General features: G+C 35.1%; 1 protein-coding gene across 6 annotated transcripts in view; it reads left to right on the forward strand.

Moving 5' to 3' along the window:
* Positions 1-19,026, forward strand: part of Pfrx (6-phosphofructo-2-kinase/fructose-2,6-biphosphatase) — an 83,885-nt gene that overhangs the window by 62,021 nt on the left and 2,838 nt on the right. For 5 of the 6 annotated variants that reach the window (XM_074170143.1, XM_074170148.1, XM_074170145.1 and 2 more), the window contains exons 3-6: positions 4,964-5,260; positions 5,318-5,536; positions 6,837-7,071; positions 12,294-12,421. In XM_074170143.1, the coding sequence (XP_074026244.1) occupies positions 4,964-5,260; positions 5,318-5,536; positions 6,837-7,071; positions 12,294-12,421 (879 nt within the window). Of the gene's footprint in view, positions 1-4,963; positions 5,261-5,317; positions 5,537-6,836; positions 7,072-12,293; positions 12,422-12,513; positions 14,863-19,026 lie in introns of those variants that run through there. The other variant, XM_074170144.1, reaches the window with a different exon arrangement.

The raw sequence follows: 19,026 nt of genomic DNA on the forward strand, positions 1-19,026 counted from the left end.
CGTAATTTACCTAATCGTTGTAGTCATTAGGTGGGCCTTATGAAAACGGAGTAATAATCGTGGTAATTATAGATATATACAATATATATAACTTTTTTTCACTATTGGATTGCAGCAATTGATAAGTGAACTCTTTATAACTATTCTCAAGCTTTCGAGTAACTTAAACTCATCGTCAGGGGTACTAGAAAATCAAATTACAAATTTTTGATAATAGAATATAATGTAAATGTATAAATTTTCGTCCAATCTTCAACCTCAGATTCGTCACTGTTGCTACCGCTATCATCAAAGTGAATTATGATTGGTTCAATATTGTGTTCAATACGGTTGTCTACGTCCCACATTTTTTGCTCTTCTTTTAAAACATGCTGCATGCATTTCTTCCAGTCTTCTGCAGAAACAGTTCGAATAGCTTCTTGTAGGTGATGTTGCACGTCCACTAATTTAAATGTTCTGTTTTCTCGTGCCACATATCCTTTTACTTGCGCCCAGATTAATTCTATTGGGTTTAATTCGCAGTGGTATGGTGGTAACCTTAAAACTGTAATTCCACGACTTAACGCCATTTCATCCACTGCGAATTTTTTATATTTGTTTGTGTGTAATTTTGTTAGCTGAAGTAGTTCTGCCTTTAAACTATCTTTGTTATATTGGATGTTCTTATTAATTAACCATTCTTGAATTGCTGCTTTTTTCCATGATTGTTTCGGTAATGGTTCTAAATGTCGACTATGGTATGGGGCATTGTCCATGACGATGACAGACCCAGGTTCCACAAGTTGAATGATGCCTTCAAACCATTTTTCAAACACCTCCGCATTCATCTCTTCATGATAGTCGCCTGTTTTCTTAGATTTAAATATTAATTCACCATTTGGTAAAAATCCACTGTCGCTTCCTATATGCGTAACTATCAGACGACTACCTTTTCCAGATGGCTGTTTTAACCCAACTGACAAACCTTCATTAAAGGCTTGTCGTGCACTTGTTATATTACCATCCTGCCATACTTTTTTGACCGTATGTCCTTGGTTTACCCATGTCTCGTCCATGAAGTACAATTTTTTTGAGCTTCCGAAATTCGTCAATTTTTCTTAGATAGTTTCTTCTCCATGCTATTATTTCTTGACGTTCAATGAGAATGCTTTTCCTGTCAACTTTTCCGTACGTAAATTTCATTTCGTGTACAAGTTTCCTAAAAGTTTCTTTACCCATTTTTGGGACCAATTCATGATCGCTAAGTGCCTCCAGAACTGTTTGTAGTGTGGGCAGCTCGTTTCTGAAAAAGAAACTGTGAATAGTTCTGCGTAAACTGGTTTTGGCTTCATCAACTGTGATTTTTTTTCGTCCGCTACTAGTTTTTGGCGTTTGTACGTCCCCATGAATTTCTGCTTCTCTTAGTATTTTGTAAATCGATGATTTTGGTACACCGGTATAATCAGAGCACATATCAACTAATTTATCTTTTGTAATTGTGGAACTTAATGATGTAGAAATGCCCGGTTGGTTATTCGGAGGTACACACGTAGAATTACAGCACATATGCACAAAGTCATCTTTTGGTGGCTGATGATCTCTTTCAAGACAGTGAAATACTCGCAGTACAATTTGTTTTTCTCTTACTGACCGAGACTCCGACCGTTTTACCTTTTTCGACGTGGAAGGCCCGACCATGTCTCCCATTTTTTGAGTAGTTTGAGAACGGTGTAGAAATATAATTATGTAACGCTTAAACACTTATTAGCACTATTATTTTCACCAATTGTTATCACAACACGTCGATTGCTGACTAACTTAACTGTAAAACGTACAATTCACGCTGTATAATTCACAAACCAATGATACGCTCATGGCTGCAAGTACATTAGTGAGGACTGCAACGATGAGATGGAAGTTACGGTAAAGTGACAAAGACAGAAATATCGTTGCGTACAGCGTTGCCACTAGTTGAAATAAATATCTAACACTATACAGAAAATAATGAATTTTAACTGATCAGTAATCAGGAAATGTATAAGTATTACTCATTACAAGCTCATTACTGATTTTTGTCATAAATAATACCTTTTAATCGTACTAGTATTGTGTATTATCTATAATTTGCCACAACCTACAACTCTACTGCTTACTATATTTTGATTCTGCTATAAACTGGTAACGTAAAATTTAGATATGACAACGCGCTTTACTCTCAATCATTATTGGTTTTACTATAAACTTTGATAAAACCCGTCTCCTCACCAGTGAACTCCCACCTCTTAGTTTGAATAACAACATTCTCGAGATGAAATTGTCCTCCAAATTCTTAGGTCTTCACATTGATAATAAGCTTAAATTTGAGGATCATACTATCAAGTTAAATAAAAAACTTGCATCTGGCTGCTTTGTAGTGAAGTCAGTTTCGAAGGAACTGGGTAGAACCTTTGCAAGATCGGCGTACTTTGCCTTTGTGGATGCTCGTATAAGATATGGTATTGCCTTCTTGGGAGTATGCAGCAAAAGCATGCTGCAGACTGTTTTCGTTTTACAGAAGCGAGCTGTCCGGTATGTGTGCGGGGCAAAGTTCCAAGATCACTGCAAACCATTATTCATTGAACAACGAATTCTGACAATAATAACTTAATCAGACTTCCCCTGCCCACAACAACAATGGTGAAGGACTCATTGATATACAATGGAATAAAGATGTACAACAAAATTCCCATATACCTGAAGAGTTATTCTTTGAATATCTTCAGGAAAAAATTAAGCGACATTCTGATTGATAAAGCCTATTATAGTTTAGATGAATTTTACAATGACAACGCTTTTTATGAATTATCGTTTACTAATGTATGTCACTATAATATAGCATATTTTTTAAGGAAATTTTTTGAATTTTAAATTGTTTAGCATTTATTTTGTTTCGTAAAAATCTGTTTGACACCCTATTTTATATAAATGGGCTTTTAGGAATTACTTTTATATTAGTTTGACATAGTTCATAATCGTTTGTCAACAAGAACTCTTTCTTAGGACAATAAACGTATTTCTCACTCTCTCTAATTATTGTAATGACTCCGTTTGATAATAAATATAGTTTAAAAAACTAAAAAATACGCTTTTGGAGAACATCGAACTAAAAAGTTAAAAACATTTGTTTTTAAATAAGCTTAAAAGAATAACGAACGAAAAATACTATTGTGAAAAAATCGACGGGCGCCTGATATACAAAAATATGACACAAAGCGCCCACGCTTTTTTCACAATAATACTAATATGGGAAAGAAAGTTTTTGGCTTTCTACTACATCATCTTGATGCAAAAAACAAGGATGAGGGAATCTTCCAAGGAAAGGAAGGAAGTAATCAATTTCAAAATAAGTAACTCTATACATGGATGTGTAGATCATGCAAATAAGTAACTTTCAGACACAAACTGAAAGAAAGTCCTCCTGAAACAGCTACTTTCATATAAACATTGAATTACACGAAAGAAAAAAAACTCTTTTGAAACAAATACTTCTATATGAACACTGGATTATACAGAAGATACTTTTCTCTACTCAGTTTGTATTTTAAACATTCATTATGGAATGAAATCAGATATAATTCACAGGAGTTCTACTTTAAATGAATGGTAACAAATTGCACTTTGCCCGCGAATAGATCAAGCAATAATGTCGCTATATCAAGAAGTTACGTACACCGCCATCTGTCCGCGAATAGATCAAGCAAGGAGAGTTACAAACAAATATACATACATACAGGTGAAGCTAATAAAAGCGTGTTAAATAAATAAAAAAATGGTTAGAAGAGTAGGTGACACTGTTCCAACCCTTGAATGACAGGAATAAATGTATTACGCGTGGGATTTTTTATTTGTTGTTTATCGTCCTTTTACAAAATAAAATTTAATTTTCGAGAAAGACATTTCAAACATAAAATCTACTTACGCTTATCTTATAAGCTGTTCAAAATGTCGTCCATTTTGCTCTAAGCAGTAATAAAGTCTATCAGAAGGTTGTGTTTTATAAACAAGTAATTCAAAATGCTCCCAAAGAAATGAATTTGAAGATGTTAAATCTGGTAATCTCGGAGACCGTTCAACTGCCCTACTTCTGCTAATCCATCTGTCCCGAAATCTCTCGTTTAACTTCTGTCGGACAGGAAGAAAATAATGATGTGGAGCACCGTCCTGCTGGAAATGTAACATACCCCCCTGCAAAAGTTCATTACTTTCTGCATCCATTTGAGTTTCTAGCTCGTGAGGATTGATATTGGCATTGACATATGTGGGATTTCGTCACTCCAATAGCGACAATTTTGTCTAATAACATTGCCATTCAGAAAAAATGAACGCTTATGACTAAAACAGATGTTTAACAGAAGATTAGGAATGGTATTGACTTGATGAGACATGATTTCACAGAACTCCTTGTGGAGCTCTTGAAGAATCTGCATTTTTTAAGGATGAGAATTATGCATTTTAATGCTTTTCTTTCATTCTTGCATGACATTCATGTCTGTTCTGTTCGTAAGGAGCTCGAGCGCTGTGCAGCAAATGTTCCCAACATTTCAATTTGAACTGTATCCACCAAATCAAACACATAACTGTGACTTACATTACAATTTAGATGTCAGTTTAATTTTGTACGGATGCAGGCACAAGTCACGAAGCAAAATTCGCCAAGTTGTGATCTGCGAAAAGCCGAGTTTTTGTGAGTGACGCGAAATCGACTGCCTTGGATATTATCCTGCACACTCTCATAGATAGACGGCGGCGATGTTTTTGGTATATCTTACGTTTCGTCGACCTACGAGTGTTGGTCAATCGTTTGCTAACAGACTGAATAATTGATAACTAATTTGACACTTGTAGCTTCAAAACGATGGCCGTTATGAATTGTTAAAGTTCGGTAGTCTCTGTTGGAACACCCTTTAGATAGAAACATGCACATAGTTTATTGTTTTTTTTTCAGGTGTGCGATGATCCCAAAATTATCGAGCAGAATATCATGGAGGTAAAAGTTAGCAGCCCCGATTATGTGAATATGAATAAAGATGCGGCGTTGGCGGATTTCTTACAAAGAATCTTACATTACCAAGAAAGGTACAGCCCGTTAGACGAAGAACGAGAAAAAAATGTATCCTTCATGAAAATCTATAATACAGGGGAAAAAGTAGTGGTACACAAGCACGAAGGTCATGTTCAAGCTAGAATCGTTTACTATCTGATGAACATCCACATAACCCCTAGAACAATTTATTTAACAAGAGTAAGTCAGTTAACTTCACTATTTGTTATTATTGTTATCATTCATTTGTTTGTTTAGCATGGTGAAAGTGAACAAAATTTGTTGGGACGCATTGGAGGCGACTCGAATTTGAGCGCGAGAGGTAGACAATACGCTAATGCTTTGGCAGCTTATATCCAGGATCAAAAAATTAATGGTCTCAGAATTTGGACGTCCTGGCTCAAAAGAACTATCCAGACCGTGGCTGGTCTACAAGTACCACAAGAAAGATGGAAATCCCTCAATGAAATAGACGCTGTAAGTTGATATTTTATTGTAATAATAATAATTGAATTCATTCATACAGGCCCCATACAACACACGTGTATAATAGTTATCAGACATGTATGAAAATTTTCAGGTAATCTACAAATAAATTGTTAAGATAGTGTATAGTCGCAAAAGAAACCAAAGAAAAATTTATGTGGCAAACGTCGTTTTGCCACTTGAATTATTTCTATCAAAACAATAACACAAATAATATGAGTTCTTCAATGATATACTGTGTACAATATTTTCCGTTAGCCCATGTTTAGCTAATACAAACAAACTGAATGGTTTGCTCACTCAGTTTCCGTGTAAAAAAACAGGGTGTGCTCAAATCCAAGCCACAAACGGAATAGTCATTGCAAGGCCAATCTAATTGGAAATTGCACACATTTAAAATGAATTGGCACATCTGTAGGTGTAATAGGGATTCGCGATATTAATATATTTTCACCTCGGGTCATTTAAAATACTGGCTTCGACAAATCGTGTGCTGTTGCACAGCCGTGGTGGATTCAAATTACGGAGCGATCCACCTTCAGTTGTAAATTATGCAATGGCATGCCTGGCAAATCCAATGAATTGGCTAATTCACAGCTGTATCTACGCTCGATGGATAAACAATAATAGTGGCCGAAAACTGTGTAGGGGGTGAGAGAAGGCTTTTTGTGTGAGAGAGACAGGAGACCGGCTTCGTTCTCATCCCTACTCCGTGCTGTTTACTGAGTGAGAAGTGGCAACAGTAGATGCCTGGCAGGAATAACTGAATGTCATCAAAATAACAGAGGAGTATGACAACTAACACTGTGATACAAAAATGTTATTTATATATTAGATTGAATTATACAGAAAATAGTTCCCTATTCAGTTTGTACTCCAAACATCTGTTATGGAATACAGAAATGGGCCTCATCAATGAAGATAATTTTTCGATGAAAATTAGGGTCAGTTGCTAACTGCTCCGAAGTCAATTCAGCGAACACTCGTCGTTGTCTATGGTCGTTTACCTTTAATTCCTGGATCGGTTTAATTTTGTGCGGGTGCAGGCCAAAGTCACGATGCAAAATTCACCAAGTTATGACCTGCGAAAGGTCGAGTCGTGTGAGCGACACGAAATCAACCACTTCGGATTGTCCTGCACACTCTCACAGACAGCGGCAATGTTTTCGGCAGATCTTGCATTTCGGGTGTTGGTTGATCGTTTATTGAACTAGTGGACTCAAATTTATTCACTACATTGTTATTTTTCCCACTAACCACACTCTCAGTACATTATCAATGATTTTTGCAGGGCGTCTGTGAAGAAATGACCTATGAAGAAATCAAAGAAAAATACCCCGAAGAGTTTGCATCCAGAGATGTAAATAAGTTCGCATACAGGTATCCTCGAGGTGAGAGTTATGAAGATTTGGTAGCACGATTAGAACCTGTTATTATGGAGTTAGAAAGGCAAGGAAATGTGCTTGTTGTATCACACCAAGCAGTGATTAGATGTCTACTCGCCTATTTCTTGGATAAAACAGCAGGTAAATATTAGAAATGATGATTGACAAATATTTAGGAAAACCTGCTGTGTTCGATTGATTACATTTAAATCAATCTCAGAAGAGTTTAAAATATTGGTTTGATCACTAATTATTCACAAATCTAAATGCTGATAATGCTCATCTAATCTGAAGTTTCTAGTTTTTTATAAATTGGGAGCATTATTTTAAATTTCATTTACAGCAAAATATTTTTATTTAATATTAGAAGTCATTTTGTATTATCATATCCAGAACTGTCGTCAAATGTAACTCTCAACGTAGAAACAACAATGTATGTACCATAGGGCTCCATATAAGGTCCTATTTGCATTGACTTTATAAAGACAGCCCATGCTGACGATTTTTCATTGATTGTGTCTGCACCTGATACCTACAACAATCTTAGAAACTGAATGTTCAAGAGCATTAAATCAAATATCTTTTTTTTGATGGGCACGATTTATTTTTCAACACAGATAAAACACTGGTTATTCGTATTCACAATTGCCAGAAATAAATTGAAAATAGTGTTGAATTTCTAGGTATTTACTAGGTACGGTGTTGTTGAGATGTAAGATTTTACTCAACTAGTGATAATTCAAAACAAGATGCACGGCAGTGCTGTCAACTCATGATACTATAACCATAAAGATAAACCCACGCGCATCGTATCTTCTATCTCTCTTCCTCCTCTGACGTAAGCGCGTGACAAAACGAGCGATCGAGAATGGCGAATCGCGCTGTGAAATGTGGTGAGATGTGAATGCTGTCGCTGTGTTTAGGTTCCTTGCGTGTTTCTGTGTATCAAATATACGTCAAATATTTGAAAACAAAACAATGAACAATGGTTTACTGTGCAGTTACCGGTTGTACAAATAACAATAACAAAAAAACTAAAAACGATTCAACTAGCTACCGATACTGAAGGAAACACCAGTTTCAAGAATCCAGCTAACGACAAAGACATTCACATATTTGCAGACGCCCCACATATGATTAAACTTTTAAGGAATCATTTTCTTGACAGTGGATATCTTTTAAACGGAAAAATTATCAATTCCAAACCAGTTGTAAGACTTATTGCAAAATACTAAAAATTTGGACTTGAATATTGCCCATAAGCTTAACGCAGATTTATTAATTGTAAAAGGTAACTACCATTTAAAATTAAGATTTTGTTTGTGTATATCATGAGGTCATGAACTTATTATATTATAATTCCAATTGATTTTTAGGTGCTCAAAGGCAGAAAGTAAAATATGCTTCTAAGTTGTTTTCGCATACAATTTCAAAAGCGATGTCTAGATTGGGTATGCTGAGCATTTACAAAACATAAAATAACTGGCTTGAGTGCTCTAACTTTTTTAAATTGTCAATGACTGGTTTGACGTTTTTAACTCGCAAATACCACATGCAGATTCACGAAATCGAGTTAAAGGTAAAAATAACAATATTCTATTCTAAACTACTTATTTAATACATTTTAAAATCAATATTCTAGGGTATGGTCTGGCTTTACAAGAACAAAACGAAATTTTGGAAAAAATGAAAAATATGGTTAAAGATATGAGAAAGATTGGGTCAAATACTTTACTACCGTTTCAGAAAGGGATTATTATAAGTATAGAATCCTTGCAAAAGCTTTTTTTTGACCTCAAAGAAGAATTTGGTGTCAAATATTTATTGACGTACCGGCTTAACCAGGACCCACTTGAAGGATTTTTTTCTATTATGAGAGCAATTGGTGGTCTGCATGACCACCCAAATGCCCTACAATTCAAATATCAGCTAAGAAATTATTTGGTGGGCAGAAATGATAATGTAATATCTAAATCCGCAAATATTGAAGAGGAACTTGACATTGTAACTAACCAACCAACCACTTCTGCAAATATTGTAAATGAGGCCAAGAACTCAGTAATGCAGCAGGTATTAAGAGGATTTTATTTCATTTATTAAATTTGGTTTCATTTTGATTTATTTTCTTTCTTTAAAATTAATTTTGAATAAAAAATTGTACTTTTAGGCTCTTACCGGAGAAATGCTTAGTGCTTTAGATTTATCTGAAGACGATGAAAATGAGAAGGAAATATTTGAAAAAAATAAACTCGATACAAAGGAAGAGTTAAGGTGGGACGGATTGGAAAATTTGGCAGGTTTTATCGCATTTAAGTTGAGAAACAAAGAAAAACTTGGTTCTATCCCCGATTCCAATGAGATTTCTTTTTCCTGGGTCAACCATTTAACAGAAGGTGGTTTACAGAAACCTAGTGAAGAGTTTTTATCCAAATGTAATGAGCTAGACCATATATTCACCAAATATAATGGAGAATCTTTGAAAATTGAAAAAAATTATCTTGTAAATTCAAATAAATTAGCGGAAAGTGTCCAGTTAAGCAATGCAGCAAAAAATTTATTTTTTAGGTGCAAATTGTTTTTTAGAATAAGAATTTTGAACAGAAATATTAAAGAAATATCTAGTATGAGAAAACGCAAAATGACCAAAATTGTAAATTAATTAAATTAAATTATATTCTTAGACTAGACCATTCACTTGTAAAATTTACTTTGTGTAAAATTGAGATATTCCCATTGATAAATAAATAAACATTTAAAAAAATATTGTGTATTTGTGTCGTTTATATAATATTATGTTGATGTCTTCCCATTTTAAAATGTGTTGTACTAACTTTATACACGATTTATTCTGCTACCGTAAAAGCATGCCAAAAAATTAAAATTTGCCTCTGTAAAGCAATTTAAATTATATAGACTGATTTTTCCATTATTACATTCAATCTCATAAAATTACCGGTTACAAAATAGTTACAATGTTGTAAAAATCGTCGAAATTAATCCAAATTGCATATAAAATCCATGCTTCGCTGAGGCGTACTAATGCATTTTGTCACGCGATGACGTCGTGCGCGCAGAGGTCCAATTCTCGTCGCCCAATTGATCATATCTTTATGGTTATAGTATCATGATTCAAAACAATATGCACGGCAGTGCTGCCAACTAATATTATGGATGTTGCATAACATAGATGTCACCACAAACATCTTCTTCTTCTTTTCGATTTAATGGCCTCAGCAACTAAGGCTATCCGGCCAGTTGGTAACGAACACAAACATCAAAGAGAACTTTTGATATTTCCAACATTCATCTGGATGAATTCCTGAATTGGAATAGACATTGCCAACATCTGATACTATAAATGATTTTCGGTGCAAAGTAGGCACGTTGTAAGAGTTTATTTATACATTTTTCAAATCTCAAATATACATCCTTTACAACACCAAGATTTTTCTACTTCACTAACAATATCTAGTGGTTCATTTCGAATGCAGATTTTTGCAGAGTTAATCACCATGGAACAGTGAAATCTTGAACCAAAGTTTGTCACATTCTATATACTTTTGTTTATAAATGAACAGTAATCCGTTGCCAGTTCAACAGATTTATTTATATCTGCATTGACAATATCACAGGCATTGTCCGCCATTTTCGCCTAAAAGCTGTGATATATTTGAGTATTATCAGCATATAAACGCACCTGATGAGTGTGCAAAGCCTATAGTTAGTAAAAAGTATTGATAGAGAATAATGAAGGGCCAATAAAAGATCCTTGAGGTACCCCTGATTTGAGATATGACATATCTCTATAATCAACTGCTGTCTATCCTTCAAATAAGCCGTCAATAATGCCTTACGTTGGCAGTAAAACCATAATAATCCAAAATACCTAACAAAATATTATGTTTAATAGTATCAAACCCTCGGCTAAAATCTAGTAGGACTACCACCGTACATTTGCTTTCATCTATTGCTTTCATTAAGTCATCTGCAATATGTATGGGGTATTCCAACGGGGGACTTCCGAACTTTGACAATTGATAACGGTCATCTTGTTGAAGGTACATCTGTCAAATTAGTTGTCAATTATTTAGTCTGTTTTACCAAATCACCATGGACGGATACAGCATTCAACAACACGTGTAAATAATAAAATTGTTTCATCAACATGTGTGTTCTATTCGGACAACGTACCGCGCGCTTCGTCCATTTTAATAGGTCTTTCAAACGAATAAAAAATTACGGTTGAACAAAAGGGAACAAAGAAAAGTTCAAAAGATGGTTTTTAAATTTTAAACTCCATGGCTCTCTCAAGAAAATACTTGTTCCCCTTAAATCTTTAAATTCCATTGGAGTTTGTGTTTCAGTCAGAATCTTGACAATGAATCTCTTCCAGACATTCTCAGTTGAACAGAAATTTGTAATTTGGGGTGATATAGGGTATAAGTAGTATTGTACACAAACACATCATTAGTTTCTTAAAAATTAAATTCAGTATCAATCCGTTTATTATTTTTATAAAAATTCAATAAATTTTGCGGTGGTTCATTTTGATTCTATAAAATACTGTAACGAATTAAAGAATAAATTGTCTTAAACAAATTTATTTTTTAACAATATTTCACTATCACAACTAATTTATATACAACACTTAGCAACTAACGCTTAATTTATCTTCACTGTTCCAATTCTTTGTTAACCGTTCGAGTCGCTTTCTGAATACCTACAGACTCCCTCTATGGACGGGAAGCAGAGCTTATATACCGGTAACGATCGTTCTAGATTTATCTAGAGGTCTCTGTACTCGCCTATTCTTTTTGCGGCGGTTTGCGATGAGTCATGTGTTTGCTGGCTGAGATATTGGTCAGGGCCGGCTTCACATTCGTTACAATACCCATTCAATTCCTCATTATATTATTTTTCCTTTCGGGTGTATATTTGTTAGCCTTGAGAGTTTTACACATGTCCTTTGGTGAAGTTTACAAAAATTCGCGGGCAAAATGAGCTTTTTTTCTCTTTTGATAGCCTGGTTGGTAAGATTACGCATGAAGTACCTTTGTAATTTTGTTCTCTCAAATTTTACTCTTTCAGCAATCATTATTTTTATTACTCCCACCAGCCATGGAGCTTTTGGTTTTTTACTCTGAAATTAGTTATTAGCATATGTGTATCAAATATGTTATTCAAACAATTTACCAAGTATATAACTTTCTCTTCAATAATTTCTTGGTCAAATTATTGAACAGATCTACCTGAAAAATATCTTGGTAGAAATTTTTGAAGCTCCTGTATGTCAGATATCACTAAAAAATCATTGAGATATCAATGCAGAATGATAATCACCTAATCTCAACCCTTTTCTACAGATGACTTACCATACCTGAGAGTTCCTCTGCACACCATAATTAAATTAACGCCTGTTGCTTATGGCTGTCGAGTAGAAGAAATTCCTCTCAACATAGATGCAGTGGATACCCACCGGTCCAAACCAACTGTAAGTTAACATCATAAACTTGTTGTGATGTGGTGTGGGCTCGTTTTGCTTCTTTTATAACATTTTTCCTAACTGTTTTCATTGTTTTTCAGGAATCAGGCCAAACTCAACATGTAAATACTAATGAAAATCTAACTGAAAATTAATTTGGAATGTTTTGTTTTAGCACCACAATTTATGTGATCTTGTTATGAAATATTCATTATTTGTGATCAGTTTTTCTTGCCAGTAGGTAATAAGTAATAATTTTTGATATATAATTCTCTACTCAAAAAAAATTGGATTTATTTTGCTGAAATCTTTCTGGACACAATTATGAATTGTTTAATAGTGCTTCAGATAAAATACGAGGGTGATCTAAAAAGTTTCCGACCCAACAAAGATACAAGACATTTTTTTCAGATGTTTTTTTTATTTCTTGACAGTCTCCTTTTAACTCTACACACTTTTCCCAGCGATCCTCCCATCTCTGTAATATGTCCATATAGTACTAGGCGTTTTTTTCTGCAAGATGATCACTTGGTGATCAAAACACGTGCCGAGGTGTTGAAAAGAACGGTTTGTTGTTGTTCATGAAGGTGATTGCCTCTCATTTGGATTTTCGCCACGCCAACTGCTGAGGTGTGAGTCAACTTGGTGAAACAACGTTTTCTTTTTCTGCAGGTGTGGCCGTTTTTCCGCAAGCTCTTATCTTGTCTTATCAGCTTATCAAATAATGTCGCATAGTTTCATCTACAGTAATTAATCCGCGCCCAAATTCAGATTTATTGCGCCTGAACTTCGCCATAAGAGCGTTCGAAATATAATTTGAATACGTTTTTGGACTAACGTGATGTGAGCGGACAGCTTTCTCGAACCTAAATGTTTATTTAATATGTGATAAACGCGTTCTTTTGAAATGTTCATTACCTCTGCTATCTCTCACTTTCATTCGGCGGTCGTCTAGCACCATTCGATGATCTTTGGCGATGTTTTCGTTGGTAGTTGCAGTTTTTGGACGTCCCAAACGTTCATCGTATCCCAACCCCTTACAGCCACGTTTAAATTTAGCTCCCCAAAATGTCACTGCGGTAAATAATGGTGCAGAGTCTCCATACACAGAATCCAACTCATCTTTGATTTGCGTATAGATGTATTGCCTTTCAAAAACAAATATTTAATGACACCTAGATACCTTATTTTGTCAATTTTCAAAAAAATACATCAAATCACTCAAACGACTGTTTCATAACAACTGCAAGTCCAAAATGGCTTAAACTTTGGTGAGTAACTGTCAACAGATAAACAAATGAAATTCGCTAGCTTTCATTTACGAGTGCTGCCATCTTCATGTTGAGATCGCAAACTTTTCAGACCACCCTTGTAGTACCTTTGTTGTTGGCAATAAATTTATGTGTCCTCTTGTAAACTATTGTTTTGGGTAGAGTATGTGCACATGCAGGTTTAGAAAAACTATGCTTTGTATTGGCCTGGCTCCATGTAGTGATTTTTCATTTTTGTTCACTTCTCTGGCAACTAACATTGCAAATATTTTAATATGAACTTGATCAGTTTTTATTTTAGTTCATATTTCTTTGTACTTCTTCTTCATCCTGCTGCTCTGCATGTGAACATAATCTCATACTAGTTGAACTACTGAGCTGTGAATGTGAATGAATCGCCTCAATTGGATTCTCAGGAGAATTGGTTGATCAGTCAAACTTTTGAAGTAGGTATTCGGAAAAACTTTGAAACGCATTTTCAGTCATACCTACTTCATCTTAGATCCTTTTTACCCTAGAGATGTTTGAGGATTTCATATAAAATTCTTAGCCAATTCTTCTGATTATAAATTAGTTGAGCCAACTTTAGTGGATGCGGCCATAGAAACAGCTTTGACGCATCTTGTTGCTGAATGTGGTAGGCATTTGTCATTAGTTGTAGCCGATGAATAAATATAATGTTTGATCAAGAGTATGAAAGTAGCAATTGTCTTTTCGTCCATCCATAACCTCATTTCTTCTTCACTTATTCTTATTTACTTGGCAATGTATTGAAAAATAGAATGAGCTGGAATGGATTGCTTTCATCATTATTAGTCTTGGTCCTCTAAATTGAATACTTTTTGGGCGACTTGGAAAGTTATACTTGTCAACAGCAAGTCGGATATACTATCGGAACATTTATATTCGTCATTCACTTATCAGTCTAACTAGTAGTTTGTTATATTTCTTGACTCACACATCTACCTAATCCGAGTTTCATGAACGATAATGGTTCTTCAGTAATTGAGGTTATAATGAAATTCTAGAAAGACCTCTATATTTTTGAGGATACTGAAAAAAATGGGGATCATTTCGAGTGAGATATTAGGAAACATTTACAAAATTGTAAAATTAAACAACAAATATTGTAGTTGTTGAACAAAGTTGTTTTCTAAAAATAAAGACGTTATTTGAGAATTATTTAGTTTTATTAGTGTGTTTCTTATTAGTCAGTGAGATATGCTTGAAAACTGGCAGTAAACAAATCTAAAAACATGAACTTTAAAGTTCAAGCCAGTCTCGAATATACGTACACAGTAGTTTGAATGGACTGACGCCTACCAGAAAACAACTACTCTCCTGGCTAATACCACGAAGGGCGTTGGATTATATCCGACAGGCGTCAGTGCATGAATCTTCACAGAAAATTTCCAATTGCATACGCAATTGGCAATACAACTGAAAGTAGAGATGAGCTCAAAATAACCGTACTGGTTTTTCGGAACAGGTATTAGTCAACTGTTCAGTGAACCTGTTCTATTCAATGAACTGAACTCGTTCAGATGGTGAGTGGCTATTCCAAAGACGCTTGCATAGGTTGGTGTTGGAACCTGGATGAAGTGTGCTCTCGGCTACACTGAGAACTGACAAATCAAAATTGTTTTCCATGACATTTTTGACAGAAAAAATGCAAAACGAATTAATTAAATACCTACCTGTAAGTAGGTAGGTCTCTGTTCCTGTGAATTCTCAATGTGGGTTTTCACTGTTCTTTCAGTGGGTAGAAATTTTACGGTGGTGTGTTTTTTAAGCACATGACGCTTTAAATTTGTAATGGAAGATTTTGAAAAAATAACCTGCTTGCAAATATCACATGTTGCTAGTTGCAGTTGTTTCTCTATGATTGAAAAAAAAATCCGAATAGGGCTTAATTTTCATTTATTTTACACTAAAATTCAGCCTTTTACTGAAATAAAACTTCAGAACAACAAGACGAATGGAGGGAACGTACGGAAATTCGGTACCACTCGGAACCGAACGCTAAAACGTGACCGTGACGCAAGATATGAGACGTCATTCAAGAATAGGTGAACATGAACACTTAAAAAGAACAGGTTTTCGACACAGTATTTCTGTATACAGTAGTTTCACTCAGCGTCGGTCCCTTTGATGTCGGTGTCCAGGAGTTTCATTTTTTATAATGATGACGTATTTGACACTAATGACATTTCTCCCTACTACAATCTCAACTAAAGCGTGTATACACTGCTCAACATAACAACTATTCATATAAACTGCTCAAAAAAAAAACAGTCTATGAAAACCATGTTGGGCACCTGAGAAAATTGTACAAATGATAATTTTGCATTTGTGTAATATTGAAGTAACCCAGATCATTTGGGCAATGATGAACTAAGTTTCAAGTAGATTTTAAAAATTCATGGAATCGGCAGATGTTCATATTCGAATGTGACAAAATATATTTTCATTTCAACAAGAAAAAAGACAAGATAAAGAACGTGTTTTGTTATTCATGAACCATGGTACGAATCCATGCGAAATTTCTTTGTAGTGATTTTTGGGGCCAAATATAGCATATTCATTTATTGATTGGAGAATTCAAGATGGCGGACGAGTTTGCCGATTCGATTATATTAAGGACCAATTATTAAAAATATTCCTAATCGAATTCATCACTCAAGATTAAGGAATCTGTAGAGCCTATTCTTTCTGAATTATGTAGTTACTATTCAGGACTTGAAGAAGTAAAAAAGTAATTAAGTATGTAGTGTTCAATCATACAAAAATAATTTTTTTGTATGTATGTACTAACTATAAATGTATGTGAGAGTTTTCGGAGTCGGAAGTTATGAATTATTTACACTGTAAGATAATAGGTTGTTTTGCTTCTTCCAGCTTTTATCCAAGTAAAAATTGATAATAAAATCACTGACAAGTCCAAATGCATTTTGACTATACCATTATATATGTTTTCCGACAGAAAACAACTACTTCTTTAGCTAATAACTCGACATATATTGACAAATGTTGATATTTGAATCTATACAAGTCTAGATGTCTAATCAACCCCGAAAAGTTGCTGCGTAGATTAAAAACAGTTATTCTAAATGAAACATGTCCTATTAGTCAGCAACTTCTTATATAATGTAAATTTGACTATCAAAAATACCTTACGACTGTTAACCTTTCGGAATCCAAGTCGCCTCAGACATAATTGCAAAGATTCTCACTTTGAAGAAACAACTTTGCAAGAGCTCTCTAGGACAAATAGTGGGACTTCGCCTGATTCGAACAAGGAACCAACTGCGAACCGTTTTGAAGTGTTCCTCATCAGTGCAGACCATGCTATCACGGTTGTATACACACAGGGACTCGTTATTCCTCCTAGAGAGCACTTGCACAGTACCATGGTTCATGAATAACAAAACTCGTTCTTCATCTTGTCTTTTTTCTTGTTGAAATTAAAGTATATTTTGTCACATCCGATCCCATGAATTTTTAAAATCTACTTGAAACATAGTTCATCATTGTCGAAATGATCTGGGTTACTTGAATATTACACAAATGCAAAATTATCATTTGTACAATTTTCTTAGGTGCCCAACATGGTTTTCATCGACTGTATTTTTTTGAGCAGTTTATATAAATATTTGTTATGTTGAGCAGTGTTTAAACGCTTTGATTGCGTGCCTGTCTTGAACTCGTCGTTTGCGCAGACCTGAGACTGCAACTCCTGGGTCTGCGTGTAGAAAATTCAAACCAAAAATCACCCGAAGTGGGATTACTGTATATAGTATACTGTGTTTTCGATAAGACCTGGAACAGTTCGAACAAGTTCTTCAAATTTGACTGTTCAGTGCCATCTCTAACTGAAAGAGTCGACCTTCAATTTTGGAACGGGCACACTTGTAGACCGGTTTCAGGCTCATTGGCCACTCATCAGCGCAAGATAGTGGCCATCATCGACCTAAAGTCAATGATATTCCATAATTGAAAATCGACGAAATCCATCTTGAATTTAGTCAGGTTGGAGCCTGGCTCCCTTACCCTTTGAACTGATGTTTGCCAGAAGGACAAACGGGTCATAACTGATGTGGGTGTTGATGGTATGGCGGCATGAATGTCCTCAGACATCAGTACCGCCCTTCACGGTGTACCCCTGCCTGGCTGGGGTGAATTGGATGAAAACGTCGTTCATTTTTCATCGGAGGATATAGGGGCCTCATTCGACAGAGTGTCGGGACCTTCTATATCGGGAGGGGTCGTCTACAGTATAATCCATAGCTTCCCTGACTAATGAATTTCGGAATTCTTTCAGAGTATTTCACTCCTCTTCCTAAGTTGGAGTGAACAACAAAATGTCACTCCATCTAGTGGACGAGGTACTAACCAACTGCATATCCGTATATAAGAAAGTTTTTCTTCCTTATTCAGAGGAATCGGGCAAATTTCGGAATTGCAGTTGGTTAGTACCTCATCCACTAGATGGAGTGACATTTTGTTCGCTCCAACTTGGGAGGAGGAATGAAATACTCTGAAAGAATTCCGATTTTCAATTATGGAATATCCTTGACTTTAAGTCGATGATGGCCACTATCTTGCACTGATGAGTGGCTAAAAATTGAAGGCCGACTCTTTCAGTTGTATTGCCAACTGCATACACAGGAAATTTTCTGTGAAGATTCCTACACTGACGCTTGTCGGATATAATTCAACGCCCTTCGTGATATTGGCCAGGTGAGTAGTTGTTTTCTGATAGGCGTCAGTCCTTTCAACCTACTCTGAAGGTATATCCGAGACTGGCTTGAACGTTTAAAGTTCATTTCTTTAGAAAATCTACCAATGCAGAAAAACCTAACAGTGTCGTCCATTTCAAAACGTTTACTACTAATTAAATAAATTCTACAAATCTGGAAGACCTACGACAGAGAATTGTTCAGGAATGCCGATTTCTGACTCCATACATATTAAATAATGTATGGAACACTTTCGTGTTCTCCACTTTTGTGGAGAAAGTGAACTAAGTGGAGGTCATTTTGAACAATTTATCCGTTGATTTTGTTTCTACTGATATTATTTGTTGTTGATTTCCTCATTAAAATGAGCGACAGCGAATTTTCTGGTTTTTCTTAAATAAAACCATGCCATTGAAAAAAATATGGGTTGTAGTTGCTGACTGCAAATTGACATTGTTCTTTGAAATTTTCGATTAAATGTCCGTTTCTGACTTTTAGGGGAGGGGGGTCAAGTTTTCGTTGAAAGGACCTGTATGTCCAATTCAAATTATTTAGGTTTATCTTCTGACTGATATGTGTTTTGTTGTGTCAATTTTTATTTATA

Source organism: Leptinotarsa decemlineata, unplaced genomic scaffold, assembly GCF_025532065.1.
Source record: "Leptinotarsa decemlineata unplaced genomic scaffold, Ldec_3_MD MMD2_P_RNA_scaffold_7, whole genome shotgun sequence".
Taxonomy (NCBI): domain Eukaryota; kingdom Metazoa; phylum Arthropoda; class Insecta; order Coleoptera; family Chrysomelidae; genus Leptinotarsa; species Leptinotarsa decemlineata.